The sequence below is a fragment of the Meleagris gallopavo genome, chromosome 2 (assembly GCF_000146605.3).
Source record: "Meleagris gallopavo isolate NT-WF06-2002-E0010 breed Aviagen turkey brand Nicholas breeding stock chromosome 2, Turkey_5.1, whole genome shotgun sequence".
NCBI classification, from domain to species: domain Eukaryota; kingdom Metazoa; phylum Chordata; class Aves; order Galliformes; family Phasianidae; genus Meleagris; species Meleagris gallopavo.
The window spans coordinates 80,213,017-80,231,338 of NC_015012.2; the positions used below are offsets into that span (position 1 = coordinate 80,213,017).

Below are 18,322 nucleotides of genomic sequence, written 5' to 3' on the forward strand. Positions count from 1 at the left end.
AAAAGTCCCTAATAGGTCAACTGGGTGATTTGACTGCCAAGCCAGATTTCTCCTTAATGCACACTTTCCTGCCAAGCTAGTTTGAAATAGGCCAAGTAACAACATTTCAACCCCTTTGCACCAATTTAGTTCTTCAGGGCAGGGCTTTCTCTCAGGTAAATATTATTGAAATATTTTGAAGTGTACACTGTTCAATTAGTTTCCAGGAGCGGTGACTTTTAAGAGCTTAGTTACATACACAGTCCAAAAGAGAATCTTTTTCTTTTCAATTCAGATACAAAAACAAGCACCATGCTTATTCCAGTTGGGCTGCTTTATTCTCTTTTTATGATCTCTCAAGAAACCAGCATTTCTTAAACCACAAGAGATCTATAACATTCTGTGCACATTGCTCAGAATATATCTACAGATTAAAAAAAAAAAAGTGCCAAAAAGAGATCCATTTAAGATGGATGCTACAGATCTTGACATCTAAGACTGACAGTTCAACTTTTGCTCTGCTGTGATGAACCAGCCCTGTTTGAAATCATTCAGTCCAACTGAAAGTTTTTTGTCTCTGAAACTTGTAAAAATAGAATACTCTTCAAAAATATTTTAGAAAGCTCTCATTGCTCCTGAATCATCACTATTCCTGTGTTAAAAATTTCCAAACAAGAACTTTTATCAATTAAATTGCAAAATGCCTCAGAAGAAAAACTTTCAGACTGAGATATCTCCTACTAAAACTCAGCAACTAAAAGCCTTTCAGCAGCAGGCTCCACAACAGGAAATATAAGATATCCAACTAAAATACAAGGTGGAGACTTGGGAACCAGACTGTAATTACACTGTCTTGAGCTTTCTTGGAAGAGTTCTACTAACACCTGTACTCTTATTAGAAGTACTACAGGATGTTTAATAGCAGCAAGCAGCCAGAACCTGATTTAAAACAGGATTCAGAGGCATTACTTCCAAGAATCCAAATTCTGCACACTTGGGAACTGATCTGTAACCACTGGAAGGAAAGTGTCATTTAGTGATTTGATGGCACTTTAAAGACATGTTGAACTGCTGACACTAAATAAGAAAGCTCAGGTCCTGGCATCAGGATAGCTGTCACTCAGAGATCACCCCATTTGCAATCTGAAGATGTTCCTAAAGCCCTGAGTAGATCCAGAAGATCCTATAGATATTGTGAACTCAGTCAAGCAGTACCAGTTACAGACAAGAAAGTATAGCTACAAAAATGCCAAACCCACCAAAATGCAGGACAGACACAATAAGCATGTCTTAGCATTAAATTCAAGTTCTTAGCGTCCCCTGCTCTCAGGACAGGATTAGTGAATCTGCAACTTCATATATAATATAGAAAAGCCTGTACCTCCCTTAATGACAGCTGCAGCACAGGAATACCTACTCAGAGTGATCTGAGCTACTCACTTGCTTTAACTGAACACTGACGCAACCTCCACTGACTAAAACAGGAACTTCAATACCTAACATAACTTATGTATAGACATGCTATAAACCTGAAACCAAATCCCCTCCCATATGATCTTGACATTCAAAGCATAAGCTCATTTCTGACTAAGAACCAAAAGAAATTTCCCATCAGTTAAATACTTCTTTTCCTTTATTCTGCAAGGTTTCTTCTATCTTTCATTAATCAAACAGTATGATATACTATCAGAAAAATAAGTGTGAAACAACCCAATAGACAGATTAGCAACTAGCAAAATAGTGCATAGCTGCTTAATATACTTTTGTGCATGATATGATCATCCAGGATAAGATATTGTGCAGATACATGCTACGTCATACAGAAATAACGCGTACTGCTTTGTCATTATATTCTTTTACATTCTGGTGGAAAAGGGATCTGAAAGGAAACAAATTTCTACATGTGGTGTTTCCCCCCCCCACAGTTTAAACATCACATGAACAGCCAGGTTTTCTGGACCCCAAAGCCTACTACATTTTTACTTAGATACACCGTTAGTTCTCTCCTCTATTTGTATTTTCATTTTATATATTTTAGCAACAGAAGAAACCATTTAACCTGACCTCCTTTTATCACAGGTTTAGTTACTCTAGAATTCAGCTACTCCAGCAGTCTGCTTGATTTCAATGCATCTACCAAAAAGGCAATCATTCTTGATGCTAAAGTATCAGGCAAAAGAGAAGCCATCAATCTCATTTTTTTGTTTGTTTGTTCAGGTGATTAATAGCCTTACTGATGAAACAAACATCTGTGCAAAAGAGAAATTTTCCAGTTTCAATTTCTAATAGCTGGTTCATACCATGCCTTCCTCTAATACATTAAAAAGCTTTTTAAAACCTGTAATGGCACCCAGAGATTGTAATCAAGAAATCTACTGATTCGTTTTATCCTTCAGTGTACAATCAGCATTGAACATCTGCAAGTCCTCAGTAATAAGCTTTCTTTCCCTTCTCCATCTGCAAACTCAATCATCGATTTGCTAGAAACACCCTGGGTGACTGACATTTGCCATTTGCCCAATACTCAAGCCACTCTCCCTTGATAGACTTCATGTACATTGCATTGATATTTTTTCATTAGAATTTTATACAATGAAAAAAACCTTTACAAAAATCTGCTACATGAATAAAGCTACCTACCTATTAAATCCAAAATAGCCCAAAAGAATTTAATTCTTTGATGTGAATTCCCACATCACCTTAATTGACATTTTTCTCAGAATTAATGCCATGACAGGTTTCCCATCGTACCTCACTTACTCTTTCCTGTCAAGGACATACTCATCTTCTGCTTGTCTTCTTAATTCTTCTCACAGTGAAATTCACTAAACCACATAGAGCTATCATAATACATACTAAATATTCCGATCTCTGCCACAGATTCACTGTTTCTTCATGCTACTGGGCTCTGCCTCCTCTGGAATTTCTCTTGTTTCTAGCTAACTTTAAGAACTCTTTCATACTTTTATTAAACATCAAGTTCTCTTCAGAATCCTTACATTTCCTATGAATTTGCAAGAGTTCAGAGTTTCTCATTGGAATGGTATCTATCTATTACTCCCTCTTTTTCCCCCACCTATTAAATGTTGTCTTTCTTAAGTATGAACTGTATCCTTCACCAGTGAAAACAAAATAATCCTGTTTTTGTTCTGACCAAGTTAATCTTTTCCTAAGAGAGTATTTTGTTAAATGTAAGAAAAGCATTTTACAGTGCTTTTCACCTTGAATTGTCTCCTGAAACAATGATGAATAGACAAAGTACTCCAGTTAGATGGGCATTATCTCTGCCCTTGGATATCCTTCATGTCACTGAAACATTTGGAACTCTATTTAAAGGATCCCAAACCTGGCATTCAAGGCTACACTCAATGCTAGAACACTAAGATTTACAAATTAATAATCAGGAAAATTGTGTGTTCTTAGTGAAAAAGAACAAAGACAACTCACAGATCTAACATGAATCCAGGCCAATGTACAATCTTTGGCAGCAGTCAACTTTCTACCAGCCTGAGACAGGGGAACCTCCTAAACCAGGGGTCAGAGTTTTTAGTTCACAATTCTTAAAAGCCTTTACCCCTGTGAATTTGCCCAGCCATTGCCTTTGATCCATTGGGAATTTCACAACAAATGCTCATGATGAGCTCTATGGTTTACTTGTGCCATTTTCATTGATTTGAAATTGCCCTCTAGCTAAGTTTCGGAAGAGACAGTGAATAAAATGTTCCCTATTTATCTTCTCCTTCTTGCTATTCATGACTTGAGAGACTTGTTTTCCTGGCTTAATGACAAGTATGCAGTACATATTGCACAGTTAAAATTTGAAGTATAATTTCCTATCATCTACTGAAATTTTACTTGAATGTTGACTGTTTTCTCAGCTACTTCACTAGCCTAGATGAATCTGTGGCATTTTTCTTTCAATTTCACAATTTTTTCCCCTTATTTATTTAGTTTTTTCAAGAGGGAATGACTTTCATATTCAGATCCTGAGAACAGCTGCTGTCTTTGCTTCAGCAGTCTTTCCTGACTTCAGGATTATTCATGACTTAGCAGAAAGTCCTATCACAACTTCACACTAATTTTTTCCTCTAGCAGAGCTGTTGAAGAAGCCCACCACCATTTCAAGACTTTTCCTTCGTCTGAGCCATGCTTCTCCCCATCCTGAAAAGCGCCTATGCATTTGTGAGTGGGGCTGTGCTGAGAACAAGATCAGGGAACTGGATTAGGTCAAACAAAATAAAATAGTGCCTTAATCTTCAAACTCTTCAATTTCCCTGATGCACTTTAAATCTCAGCCTCATTACAGATGCCTAAGCACTACTGAGAAGATGCTAAGCAGCAGCACAGGGATGGGAAGGAGCAGCCGAGCCTAAGAACAATTTAAAGCATTTTTCCCAACAAGGACAATAGTAATGAACTCACACCCACATGCAAATATGTTGGAAGAACCCAGTCTTGATCATCAGTTGAATACCTCATCTATCTTAGCCTATAGAAAATCTATGAAGATATAACTCCTACTGGCAAATATCATTCTGAAGTTATACATAACTAAATAAGGTTTTCTGCTTCTGTCTCGTGTTATTAGGAAACATTACGCAGTTCTGTTTGTACGTGTTAAATGTCTCTGAACAGTCGTTGCAAGCCAATTCGGAAATGCAGTTCCCATACTACGGGGATGCAGAGCAGCCTGAATAAACTTGACACACACAGTCTTGAACAACTAAACCTCCAGCTATTTCGGCAATGCATCTACGAGTCTATGAGAATCTTAAAGGATTTGGACCGATAGGACTGTTACCAAAGCAACATGCCAAATAAATTCTACCAGCTTTGTTATGAAATACTTCTGCTTCAGTATTCATCATTTCTATTTTGCATAGTTATTTTTTCCTCAGTAAGAATTGAGTCACTGTGAATTGCTGAAACACCACTAAGACTAAACAGGCATTTATAAATGACAGCATTGATGCCACACCCTTGAGATAGTGACTGGCTGCACACCAGACAACAGTGAATTTCTGTGTATTAGCTTTCAAAATAAAGGTAAGGATGTTCCACTTAAAAAAAATTGTATTCCATATGTTCTTTCTTCAATACACTTTCAAATAACACATTTTAGAATCAAAATCCAGTCCTTAGGATAAAATAAGCATGCTCGCTTCTATTTTTTTTTTAAATATATTTTTTTCTTAATGTATTTATTTATAAAACTATTCACCACTTAAAAACTTGTGAGGTTTGCATACGTTTGAGGGGTTTTACATGAAAGAAAAATTTCTTCTCATGATCCATATTTATTTCTGGCTTTACTTTAGCAAAGCAAACACTATTTTATTCACATCTATCAGGACATCTATCAGAAGAAATGAAATTTCAGTGTAAGCTGACACTGCTAATACTCACATTTACTTCCACGTCTATGGACCAGTCTCCTAGTGGGGGGTTCTTTGATAACTGAAATTTTTTCGAAACTACACCTAAATCACCCTCCTCCAGCAACCACTGCTGAATCAACTTCTTCCGAGGGTCCTAGGAAAAAAAAAAAAAAGTCAGGGTCCATATTAAATGCAAGTGGCTTTGCTAGCAAGATTTAGGCATTAATATGTATCACTTGTGGTTGGCATGTAAAGTTGGAATATATGAAAAATTCCAATGTATAACGAGATTCCTGTGGATACTTACTCGTACATATATATTTAGAGAAGCTTTATAAGGTTTGAGATCAGGATAGACCGTGACAATTCGAAACATGACATCCTGTCCTGGTTTGTATGTAGATTTATCAGTCTGAATGAATACAGAGATACTCTTTGCCGTGTATATCAAGCTGGTACGGTTAGAGAAGACACGCTGGCCATCAGCATGGCCTTCCACCAGTAATTCATAAGTTCCGGAAGCACTTTCCAATGGCAACTGAAAAAAGAACAGTGCATCACTGTTAATTATCCAAGATATAACTGAAGAATCACAGAACAGCTTGGGTTGAAAAGGACCACAATGACCATCTAGTTTCAACCCCCCTGCTGTGTGCAGGGTCGCCAACCACCAGACCAGGCTGCCCAGAGCCACGTCCAGCCTGGCCTTGAATGCCTCCAGGGATGGGGCATCCACAACCTCCTTGGGCAACCTGTTCCAGTGTGTTACCACCCTCTGTGTGAAAATTATTCCATGAAACACTTGCCATTAAGGTCTCTGCCCTGTCAACTTACATAAACACTTAGAAAGAGAAACAGGATTTCAGGACTCACTTTAACAATTACAAAGAAATGTATTCTCAGAGGCAATCTTCCAACATACTTGTAAGTGAATTTTGCTAGTAATCAGATTTTCAATAACATAAGCAGGTATGTATTCATACACCATTAACAGACATTCTGCTCTCTTTTCTTTTTACAGTTATTGAGAAATTTCTTGCATTTGATTTTGGGGGCTTTTCTTTTTCAGACTTTGTCATTTTCTAGCAATTTATTTTCCAGAAATATAAGAGCTGAAGAAGATACATATAGGCAAGATGAGCAGGAGAGAAAGAAAACCTTGTGTATCTCTTTGTAAGGTTCAGCTCCATGCCTTTTAGAGTAGAAAAAATAAATTCAGAATGGAAGCCTCCTGAGAAGCTGAGTATTGCTTTTCGATGGAAACTGACTCATTTTTTTCTCATTTCAGTGCTTTTAATGATTCATTATTACAGTAAGTACTGCAGTTCAACCAGTAAGATAAGTATTCTTCCCAAAGTATGAAGAAAAAATGTAGAGAGACTTTAACAGTTAGCTGAGATGCCTTGTTAAGGACAGACATTGAAAGCTCCTTCAGTGCTGGCAGCAAACATGGGCAGACAGTGCTAGCAAGAAAAGTTGAACCACATAAGACAAGAATAACCACGCACAGGTATATTCCTCCAGTGAGTAGAGGAAATCTGGAGCTCACAATTTAGATACACCAGTTCATTTCCTGCACTTGGAGCAACCTCAGCTACAGGAGTTCCAAAGGCTCTAAGCAGAACTGCAGCAGGACATGGAGATGTCACCTTGAGCAGAGCCTGCACAGACAAGGAATGACCCTAGGTGCATTCCGCCCAGATGCAAACTTCTGTCCTGCCATCTGCTTGGAACTCTCTCTTTGAAGATGGAAAGGGTTTAACAAATGCGCAGCTGGTTCCAGCAAGTAGTGCTGCTAAAAAGCTTAGGAGTCACATGCTTCTGTTTGTAGTTAGAACAGTAAATCTGGAATAAAGTCTCTGAAGTCAGGACAACTAAAACAGACAGGCTAACATTTTTCAGCATAACATATGGAAATTAAGCTCTCTTCTCGCACTGGTAATGAAAATTACATCTGTTAACTCACCAGGCACAGCACTTCAAAAGTATCCTACCAAGCTCTATAATGAAACAAAGCCTTGCTGTCAAAACTCATTTTAAGAACATACAGTGAAGTAATGGATTTTTTCCCAAATGAGGAAGAATATGACAGTGACAAATACCACAAATGCAAATGTCTCTACCAAATACATTTCCTTCTCCATGTGTTTACCTATAAACAGGAATTAACTACAGTTTCATCCCTCTCTGTTGAGTTTGTTTTGAAAAACAAGTTAAAAGGAAAAACCATTGAGAGGAAAAATAAATAGGCTCTCTTTTTCCACCCACAAACAGGCATATGATGACACGGGAGAAACGGTACCATTTAAAAGCTGGACTTATATAACCAAATTCTAGGTGCAAAACACTAGACTGAAATTGACTCTGCATTTCCTTCAAGTGCAGGTCACTATATACACATTGCCAAGAACATATGATTCACATATTTCAACACTCAAACTTTCTCGCCAAGTATTCTGGAATATATTAGACAGGAGGAACAGCCTTAGTTACTACATCTGTCAGATATAACCTCACAATTAATTCATTTAAGAATACTATTGTTTATTAAAGCATTATTTTAAAACTCTTCTTTAAAAAGTGCAATCGTCGTTTACAGACCTTCTTTTTCTTTTGCCCTTTTCCATCATGAATAAAGTTGCATGGGATTTTGCCCTGATTTTTAATGTCTTGACACTTTTTATATCATAACGTGGTGATAAAGCTGCCTATTGCACCTTTGCGGATGTAAAATCCAAAGACAACAGAAGTTTGTATTGTTCTGCAGCGTACTGGGACATCTGAGGTGTAAAGTAACACAAATTTTGTTGCATGTAGCCATGCTAATGGAAACTGAATTAACACAATGTTTCTGGAAGTTCACTGCTAAAATAATGGTAACCAGTTGCCTCAGCCCCATCAATTCCATCTCCAAAGGATATTTCTCAACCCATGTATGAGCTACGCATTTTTTAAACAGTTCCTAGCAGAAACTTACTGCAAAATACAGTTTATCTTGGTTGATAGACTCCCCAGCTATATGGTATTACTATTCTTGTTTTGGCATCCCTAACACAAGAGAGAAAATGGCCATTTCAAGCCCTTCTCCTAACCACATCAGCCACCCTCACGAGCACCTCAGACAAGGAAGCTCTTGCCTCCTCTGGAAAACATGACAACTGAAACCATTACCCACTTTGTGCTACTAGCCAAGTATACTTTGGGCAATACAGAAGTCTACCATAGCTACATGAACAACAAAAAAAATCTCATCATTAAAAATATGAGTCAGTTCTTCTAACCTGACAGGTTACATTCAAACAGTGCCCAGCCACTCCCCTCCCATCCCTACAACACGCCCTGAATGTTCAAGAAATGTGTAATGGGTGCTCAAGGAAGGCATTGTTTCATTCAAGCAGTGGTAGGCTAGTAAATTTAGACTGAGTTGGATATAGGGTCCCCTATTTTGCTTATTGTATGCTTGAGATATTCTAGAAAAAAAATAGACTCTTAGCACTACTGAAGTGATTACGGAATTCAATTTTATAGAAGCCTAGTAAGACATAAGGATGCTCTTGGACTGGGCAAATTATATTAAAGAACTTGTTAATCTAACTTGTTTGGGTTTTTGTGGTTTTGGTTTGTTTGTTTGTTTTTTTAATTGAATTGTTAATGTTCTCTAATTTATGTTTTGTATAGATACATTTTAACCTAGAATTCTTTACAATGTTGAACTGCTCATCATTACTGATTATCCATTTATCAAACATTTCCCGAGTATTTCACAAGGCATACATTTAACCTAAGATCAAAACCTAAACCTACTGCTTTTAGTGATATTCATGCTTACAGATGTTACAAAAAAAAAAAAATAAATAAAGAATTTGGTAAAAGCCTTTTTTCCTGATGCAAATACCTAATTCTTTAGATCAAAGTTTCAAGATAAGCATACAGGATTAGAAATCCAGAATGCCTACTTAGTAAACAATTATGCACTTTTGCATTATATATAATGCATTTTTGTTGACTAGTTAGTTTACTATGTACCTCCACTGAATGCATACTTAGAAATCATCAAGAAAACTATGTATAAAGAAGAGCGATGCTTTTACTTTAATTTAATATTTCTGTTATTAGAACAACAAAGATGACAAAGAGTCTGGAGTATCTCCTGTTCAAGGAAAGTTTGGGAGACCTGAGTCTGTTCAGCTTGGAGAAGAGAAGACTGAGAGAGAATCTGATTGATGTTTATTAATATCTAAAATGTCCAGGGCAACTGGATGAGGCCAGACTTTTCAGTGATGCATAGCAATAGGACAAGGAACAGTGGCCAAACACTGGAACATAGGAAGTTCCACAAAAATATGCAGAAGAACTTCTTTACAGTGAGAGTGACAGATCACTGGAAGGGATTGCCCAAAGTGGTCGTGGATTACTTTTTGGAGATGCTTAAGACCCATCTGGACACCGATCTGTGCAAGCTACTGGGGGGAACCTGCAGTTCTGTGATTCTGTGACTACTTCGCACAATTATTTCAGCTCTAGTAAGCCTTCAAAATGAAATAGGAGTGTAGAAATAGGGGTAGCAGCTAGTAAAAAAAAATCATAAAGCAAAGTTCTGGGCTCAGTATTTATGATACCTGTGATGATGCTGGAAGTCAGCTCACAAATTCTGTAATTACTTCCAATAAGCTGTGGAGCACTTGATGTGAAAATTCTTAGCTTAATAGTCAGCAAATATATTCATACATCTCATCAACAATAACTGCTGAAAAATCCCAGGCAGTCAATATTTTCTTTGAAGGAAAGGAAATAAATACTTACTACTGGAAGAACAAGAGTCCCAAAGGAATCTGAATAATAAAAAAAAAGAAAAAGAAAACAGAATCACAAACAAACTTTATAAAAATTGAGCATCAACATAACCAGGTTAATTTGCAGATCAGTTCTCCTCCCCATTCCCACACTGCCCAAAATACCCACTGGACACTTGACCCCCTTGCTGTGGCTGTCAGTGTACATGGACAGCCCACACAGTCCTCATGCACAGGGTGCAACCAGCTGGCCCACATGCACATGCTGTTCAGCCAGCTGGCTGCTGCCAAACACTGCCTGGAAATGAAACCAAGAAATAGTCTGATGTGACTGCTGCACTGGTAAATACTGATATGCCATACTTGTATTTCCTTCAGCTCCATCAGGAATCTACAGGGAGATCACTGTCAGGGGAGTGGGATTCATCATGAGACGCAGGGGAAGAGCATCCTGGAATTATCAGAGAATCACAGAACATCCTTGTGGGAAGGAACCCACAAGGATCACTGCATCCAACTCCCAGCTCCACATAGCATCACCCAACATTCAAATCCTATATCTGAGAATGTTGTACAAATGCTGATTGGACACCAACAGCTTGGTGCCATGCCCACTGCCCTGGGCAGCCTGTTCCATACCCACTACCCTCTGGTGCAGAACCTGTCCCTAACTCTCAGCTGCCCCTCCTCTGACACAGCTCCATGCCATTCCCTCAGGCCCTGTCGCTGTCACAGACAGTAGAGCTCAGTGCTGCCCTTATCCTCCCTGTGAGGAGCTGCAGCTGCTAGGACGCCACTCCTCAGCTCCTCTGGGCTGAGCACACCAAGGGACCTCAGCCACACCTCGCATATCTTGCCCTCTAGATCCTTCACCATTATGCAAGTCTTATAACTGGACGTTTAGGGGAGGAACCAAAGATTGGAGAAGGGATGCATGTAGGTGATTTAAGAAGGAACAAGTGTGGGAATACAAGAGGACTAAGGGGACAAAGCAGCTGGCCAAGCAAAAAAAAGAGGTTGGTCAAAATATTTGTCTGGGTTTGCCTTGTGCCTGATCAGTACATTCTGTTCTGTACTCTTCTTAAACTCAACTTTAATTGTTTGTTTTTTTTTAAATGCAAGAGACTAATCTATATGCATATGTGTGTCTGGAGATCTAGCCACTAATAATAGGAGCAGGTTTATGGATTAGAGGGCTCACATTTAGGTGCCAGCTGGAGAGACAGGAGTGTGCAAGTACAATGTTGGCTTGCATGTCAATGTATGATCACTGATAACAACAGGACTTGGTCAGTCAGCAGTGGGTGAAGTTCCCTGCGAGCCAGGGAGATTGTCCCTGAGGTTGAGGAGCACCTGGAGGAGTTGGTATTGGAGGGATCAGGAGAGCCAAGTCAACAGCTGGAGAGACCATGAGGCCTAGGGGTGTGCCAAAAGACCTGGTTTTGTGTTGGGAGCTTCTGGGTTGCTTTTCTTCTTCTCTGTGGAGGACACGACTGAGAGGATTGATTTAGTGAAAGGTTGTTAAAGTTAGGGTAGTATAGTTAGGTTGTGGTTGGGCTAGGTAATCTTTAAGGTCTTTTCCAACCTGAGCAATTCTATGATTGTATGGATGCAGGACCACCTAGTGAACAGACTGGGCCTGCATGGCCACCTTACTGGTGGGATCCACAGTGGGTGCATGTATGCATGCTTATGTGTGCATGAGGTCTGTGTATCAGCAGCTGGAGCGAAGCTTGCACACTCAGATACTGGGAAGATCAAAATTCAATGCCAACTACTGGGCAGTTGTCAAGCCCAGCTATGGCAGGGACCCAACCTGTGGGCATGTGTGTATATAAACACATACATACTTTCTTTTTTTCTCCAGTCAACCAGACCTTCATCCTGATCAACCAGAGGTGAGATAAAGCTGCTGCTTGTGTGAGCATGCCTGTCTTTGCTAATCTGTGTAACTACAAGTATGTGCTACATACATCCACACGGATACCTGTGTGTCTGTGTACCTACTGGGAACACATATTTGGCCTTGCTACTGGTTGGGACTGGGGCATGGACCCACATCAGCCTCTGCCTTGCCAGGCTGCTAGATTTAGCAACTCCCTAACAGTCACAGCAGTGTCAAATCTGCTAGAAGAACTAGACAACAGTACAGCCCAGAGAAATTGAAATGCAATGTTCCACTAGAATAATGGCTTCTAAGATGCCAACAGACTCCCAGCTGGGACCTACCTGAACAAGGAGGATAAGGTTTGGCATTGCTCTCCTTGAAAACAAAACCCCTCTCAGGTACATTTGTTCCTGGACCAAAGCATTCCTCTGTTTCTAAAAAGAAGCTGATTCTGCACCTCCTTCACACTTAAGAGAAACCCAGTATATTTTGCATTAGCCTCTTCTACAGCTAAGTATGTTGACTACTTTATGTAGTAATTTTCATCCAAACAACTTTTATGAAAGGAATGAAAAGGGAAAAAAAACTTTAAACTGCATCCCATTAAAGAAAAAGAGAAGAAAGGCAACTGGCAAAAAAATCCTTAATTCTAGTCCTTCCTTCTGGCTTGGTGCTTCTACTGCCATGGGGACAAACATAAAACAAAGTTAGAAACATGACCATCTAAGCTGTGCCTCTATGACAAACTAAACCTGCTTCTTCACTGAGTGTTGACTCTCATCCACATACATCCAACCCCACTCCTTTCTTACTCTGGCTGATGGAAGACATGATACCTTTTCCAGGGTTGTAAAAGTACAAAGCCCAGAGCAGTACTGCAGAAATGTTACTTCTTCAATTGGTGGGAGCAGACTTCCATGTTCTCCACTCTTTCCTCTGCATTCATATACCCTGAAACATCTTTACTCAGTCTTCTATTCCCCTTGAGTTACTATTTTTCTATTAATTCTGCAGCTGGACAAAGTTTTCAAAGCCATGCACAGCATTTACCACCCTCGAGCAACAGAGCACACAGAATTAACTATTCTCACTATATTACATCACTTTGGGAACATTTAACTATCATATCATTGTACAGGGCTTAATATAACTTAATATTTTAACTATTTCAGATAATGTGACCTCAAATTTTCTCACAATACTGAAATTGCTACAGCTTTTATTTTAATTATTTAAAATGTTGGGTTTTTTTGCTGATTTTAATGGTGCTGCCTTTCAGTGCCATCATCTCTCTTATCTCAGCATCACTAGCCAATTTTTTCTTGGTTTTTACAGATTTTTTTTTTAGCAGAGATTGGAAAAGAGTTGCCATATTATGGTTAATAAAACCTATAGCTATTAGCATTCAGACATACTTGACAGTTTTAATAGCAAAAAAGGCATTTTAATAATTTTCTTATTAGTACCATATAATTTAAATGAGTAGTACAACCACTGCAGGGTTCACTTTTCATGTGTATCAACAGAATCATTTTGTAATTTCCACTCAGTTATATCTTTTTATAATTCCTAGGATGATATGGGTTCACATCTATTTTTCACTCAACTGTTAACCCAGCATATGTGTTACATACGTTCTACACAGAATTACTGCCCTGGCAGAGTTGTCTTCTATAGGCAGCTGTATGTTACCTCTGAGATAATTAAAGAAAATAATCACTGTGAGTATTGCATTATTATAGAATCATACAATCTTAAAATGGTTTGGGACCTTTAAGATCATCTAGTTCCAATCCCCCCACTATAGGCAGGGACATCTCCCTCTACACCAGGTTGCTCAAAGCCCCATCCAGCCTGGCCTTCCAGAGAGGAAGCATTCACAACCTTTCTGGACAACCTGTTCCAGTGTCTCACCACCCTCACAGTAACAAATTTATTCCTAATATCTAGTCTAAATCTACCCTCTTCCAGTTTAAAACCATTTCCACTCATTCTGTCACTACATGCCCTTATAAAAAGCTCCTTCCCAGCCTTCCTGTAGGCCCTCTTTCAGGTACTGGAAGGCTGCTATAAGGTCTCCCCGGAGCCTTCTCTTCTCCAGGCTGAACAGCACTCAATCTCTCAGCCTCCCCTTGTAAGGGAGATGCTCCAGCCCTTTGATCACCTTCATGGCCCTCCTCTGGACCTGCTCCAACAGCTCTATGTCCTCATTGTGTTGGGGATCCAGAACTGGATGCAGTATTCCAGGTGGAGTCTCACAAGAGCAGAGTAGAGGGGCAGAATCAAGTCCCTCAACCTGCTGGTCACACTTCTCTTGATGCAACCCAGGATACAGTTGGCCTTCTGGGCTGTAAGTGCATATTGCCTGCTCCTGCTGAATCTTTCATCAACCAACACTCCCAAATCCTTCTCCTCAGGGCTGCTTTCAGGCCATTCTCCACCCATTTGTACCTGTGCTTGAGATTGTCCTGCTCCAGATGCAGGACTTTGCACTTATCTGTCTCTTAAAATACATGCTGCAATCCTGAAAGTCACCATGGCAAATTTGCTATTGACTTTTAGGGGCTTTTCTTCCCCAGAACATCAAGACTAGCCTTCTTGCAGGTGGGAAAATTTAATGACCGCCTTGATCCGGAACTTCATTGCATTCAAAAACAAAAATTTATTTGACATCTGAACTCCAGTAAACATTGATTTAAAAGAATTTTTTTCTTTTGACGGTAGCAAGTAGAAGGCAGTCTAGATGGATAGAAAGCAGTATGTCCCTGCTGCTGTCAGTGTGCTAAAGGAAAACTCCTATTCAGCATGTACCATCTATTCAAATTATAACTTAGGTTAAATCAAGTGACTCACATCCTGCTAATAGTGCTTGCAGGCAGCACACTTAATTACTTCATTCTGGTATTCAATGGTTTAACAAGGATGGGTAGCAACTGGCCCTGAATAGCACAGTTCTTTGGACATGTTTTTGCTACTGTTGAAGCCACAGTTTTTCCTGCCATTCCTCCACTTGAGAAGCAGCCCAGGCAATCCCTGACTCTCAGCAACTTCACTGACCTTCCAGGTTTTTACAGCCAGGAGACCCAGGCAAAACACACAAGCAGAGCAGGCACTCCCACTGCATAGTGTCATAGAGTCCAAGGAACAGCTAAGCTTGTCTGACACACGAGGCTCCTGGAAAGGAATTACACAGTGCTGCAGAGTACCTGGTGCATAGGTATACTACTTGACTTCATTTCAGCATCTACCCAAAGAACTCCATGCTCAAATAATCCTATTAAGAAGAGACATCATTTCAGCTAGAGGAAACCTATGTCTTTCTAACTCACAAAAGATAGTTTACTGTTAACTGGGGAAAAAAACTAAGGGACTATATATCACTGGTAAAGGAGGTAGGATGCAGAATAAACTAGCAACAATAGAGATGGCATAAAGCTACCTCCTGAAATTTTTCTCAATTGTATACTGAAAGTAGAAGTACTAAAAGTAACATTAGAGAAGTAATGCTCCTCTAAGTCCCATTCCTCTGCATGGTAATGTGTGAATAAGGCTGTGCTAGAACTTAGTTTTGTACAACCTATGACATCATCAGGAAAAAAAAAAAAAAACACCTTTGTCACTACTGAAAATCAGTTATTAACAAAAGAACAGCTTTACTTACATGCATGCGAGTAGATGTGCACACAGTTAAGCACTGCTAGCTAAATATAGCACTGGCTATAGCAGTGGCTTCAGTATGCGGTGAAGCACCAAGAACAGAAGATATATTCATAGAGAATCATACCATAGTCCATTCCTCTGGGTTTCTACTTCCGTCTTTACCCGTACTAATACACACACATATGCACTGCAGGCACTTCGCAGCTCTCTAATCAGAACAGTGCCTGCTTGCACCATCACTTGATAATGAGTGTCATGCAGAACACAGATATTTCAAAGCACTTCCCATACTTCAACTAGGTCTTATTATTAAATCTGTTTTCTATATGCTGGAGCTCAAACAGAGTGAGGTATGATGATAATGTTGCAGTCAGAAACAAACAAGTTTTCTCACATCTAGGAAGTAAAATTAAAGAACACTAAGCCATAGCAAATGCTGTTTCGGATACACTCATGATAACCAGAGTAAAAGCTCAGCTACAAACAGAGGTGGATTCCACAAGCTATTTCCAGCACATCAATTCATAGTATATTCCCAGAGCAAATATGGTTCTGGCAACTGCTTCCACAACAGTCACAGGCACTGCTAGCATCAGGGAATACAGGATGGTGCTAGAAATACTGGGTTTCACATATTCCCAAGCCTGGAAGACCTAACAGCAGGTCTGAGCCAGGTACAGCTGTGCTGCAGATGGGAAGCAGCTGAGGAGGAGGGATATTTAAACCGAAGCCACTTCTCAGTTGTATGACTCAGAAAGCATTCTCCTCCCAAAAGCACTGTTAGAGAGCTGCCTGGCTTCCTTGATCAAGTCCAGAGTGTCATCTTGTTCCCAAACAGTGAAAATTTATAGAAGAGGCACTGGGGCATTAGGTAATCTCCTGGTTTATGTAATTATTTTGATGGGAACTGAGCAGCCTGGGCAGATCTGAAAATCTTTGGTGTTGTAGTAAGTCTGTCTCACTGTCATGCATGTTTTTCCCACGTTCTCAGAGCTTCTGAGCTGAGCCCTGGAAGCTCCAGTTAGCTGCACCAAAGGGTGGCTAAAGCCCCTCTCAATCAGGAGCAGCAGCCCAAATATTCCCTTTATGTCACTGCTGAATTGCTGAAATTCACCATATTTTTCTGTCCACTTGATGAGTTAATGATGCAGTAACCTCATGTTTTTAAGTATCTATCCAGAGTCCAGCAGCTAGCACAAAGCACAGCTCTTGTGGATCCTCTGCCACCATGCAGCTGGATACCTTTACCTGCACAAAATGTGTAACACTTCCATGTGACTTACACATGACATCAGATGAGTCCTCGCTACATCTAATCAGGGGAATTTATCTCCCTCCTGCAGAACCTCCCTGCAGCATTGCACTGAAGAAATACTTTTAAATCGCATGGAAACAAACTCTTATTCTCCATCCTTCTTTCTCACAGACTCATTGGTATTTAGGACAATCCAGAAAAAGAGGAAGAAAAGACTACAGCAGGGTAGTGCAATGTCACCAGCACAGAGGGCAGCGGAAAACTAAATCATCTTCTTAAATGAACATTGCTACTGTACCATTTTTAGCAGTCTATCTTTTTAGCAAAGCAAACAGTTAGAAAGCAAGGAAATAACACAAAGCCACACCAGAGGTTCAGACTAGACTTTAGGAAAGATTTCTTTACCATGAGGGTAGTCAAAAACTGAAACAGGCTTCCCAGAGAGGTGGTTGTTTCTCCATGTCTATCAATGTTCAAGAGGAATGTGGGCAATGCCCTCAGCAATATGCTGTAATCTTTGGTTAGCCCTGAAGTGGTCAGGCAGATGAACTCAGTGGTCTTTGAAGGTCCCTTCCAACTGAACTAAAATTTATGCTACCTGTTATTAAGCTGACAACAACAGCACTAGGACCAGATGTAAACGTTACTTCAAAGTGATTTTTCAAAATGAATATATATATATATGGTGAACACATATATATACATGTTTCCAGTGGTTCACCATAAATAATTTCAGCATTACATGACTTTTCCCTTGTATCACAAAGCCTGTGGCCCAAGTCTACGTGCCCTGCAGGGCATGCCCACAGACCTACCAGTCTTCCCTCTGCCAAACAGCCAGGCCCCATCTACATCTATACAGACATAAATACTCCTGTTTCAGCTTCCACTTCCAAAAAAGGATCGACGTTCCAGAAAAATGACTTTATGACTTGGCATGATTAACCAGAACTCATGCCAACATAAATCAGCACAACAGCAGTTAGCAGTTAACTTAAATTCAGGTCTTAATGCTAAGTTCTAGCCTATTTAGCAGGCATTGTTGCAAACAGACTTTCTCACTTAACCTTTCCTATCTATGTCCTCATTTCTTCTCAGTCCCAGTAGAGAATGTGAAAATATAGCTGGAATCACTTCACATTGAAGTGATGTCATAGCTTTCTTCTGGCAGCAGTGTTCACGTATACACATTTAGGAAATGCTTACAAAAAAGTATTTTCTTTACAGTGGCAAATGGAATTTTTTCACCTGATTGGTCTATTAAAAAAAAAAAATACTTCTAATATCAGAGAAATGAAAAGCATTGCTCTTCATTGTCCTTCTAGTTTTTCCCTCCTATCCAAATTATACACTCTTTTTGTGATTTCAA

General features: G+C 39.6%; 1 protein-coding gene across 1 annotated transcript in view; it reads right to left on the reverse strand.

The window, feature by feature from the left end:
- Positions 1-18,322, reverse strand: part of CD109 (CD109 molecule) — an 87,205-nt gene that overhangs the window by 57,165 nt on the left and 11,718 nt on the right. The window contains exons 3-5 of the mRNA XM_010707730.3: positions 10,161-10,189; positions 5,665-5,895; positions 5,386-5,511 (exon numbers count right to left, since the gene is read on the reverse strand). Coding sequence (XP_010706032.1) covers positions 5,386-5,511; positions 5,665-5,895; positions 10,161-10,189 — 386 coding nt within the window. The remainder of the gene's footprint in view (positions 1-5,385; positions 5,512-5,664; positions 5,896-10,160; positions 10,190-18,322) is intronic.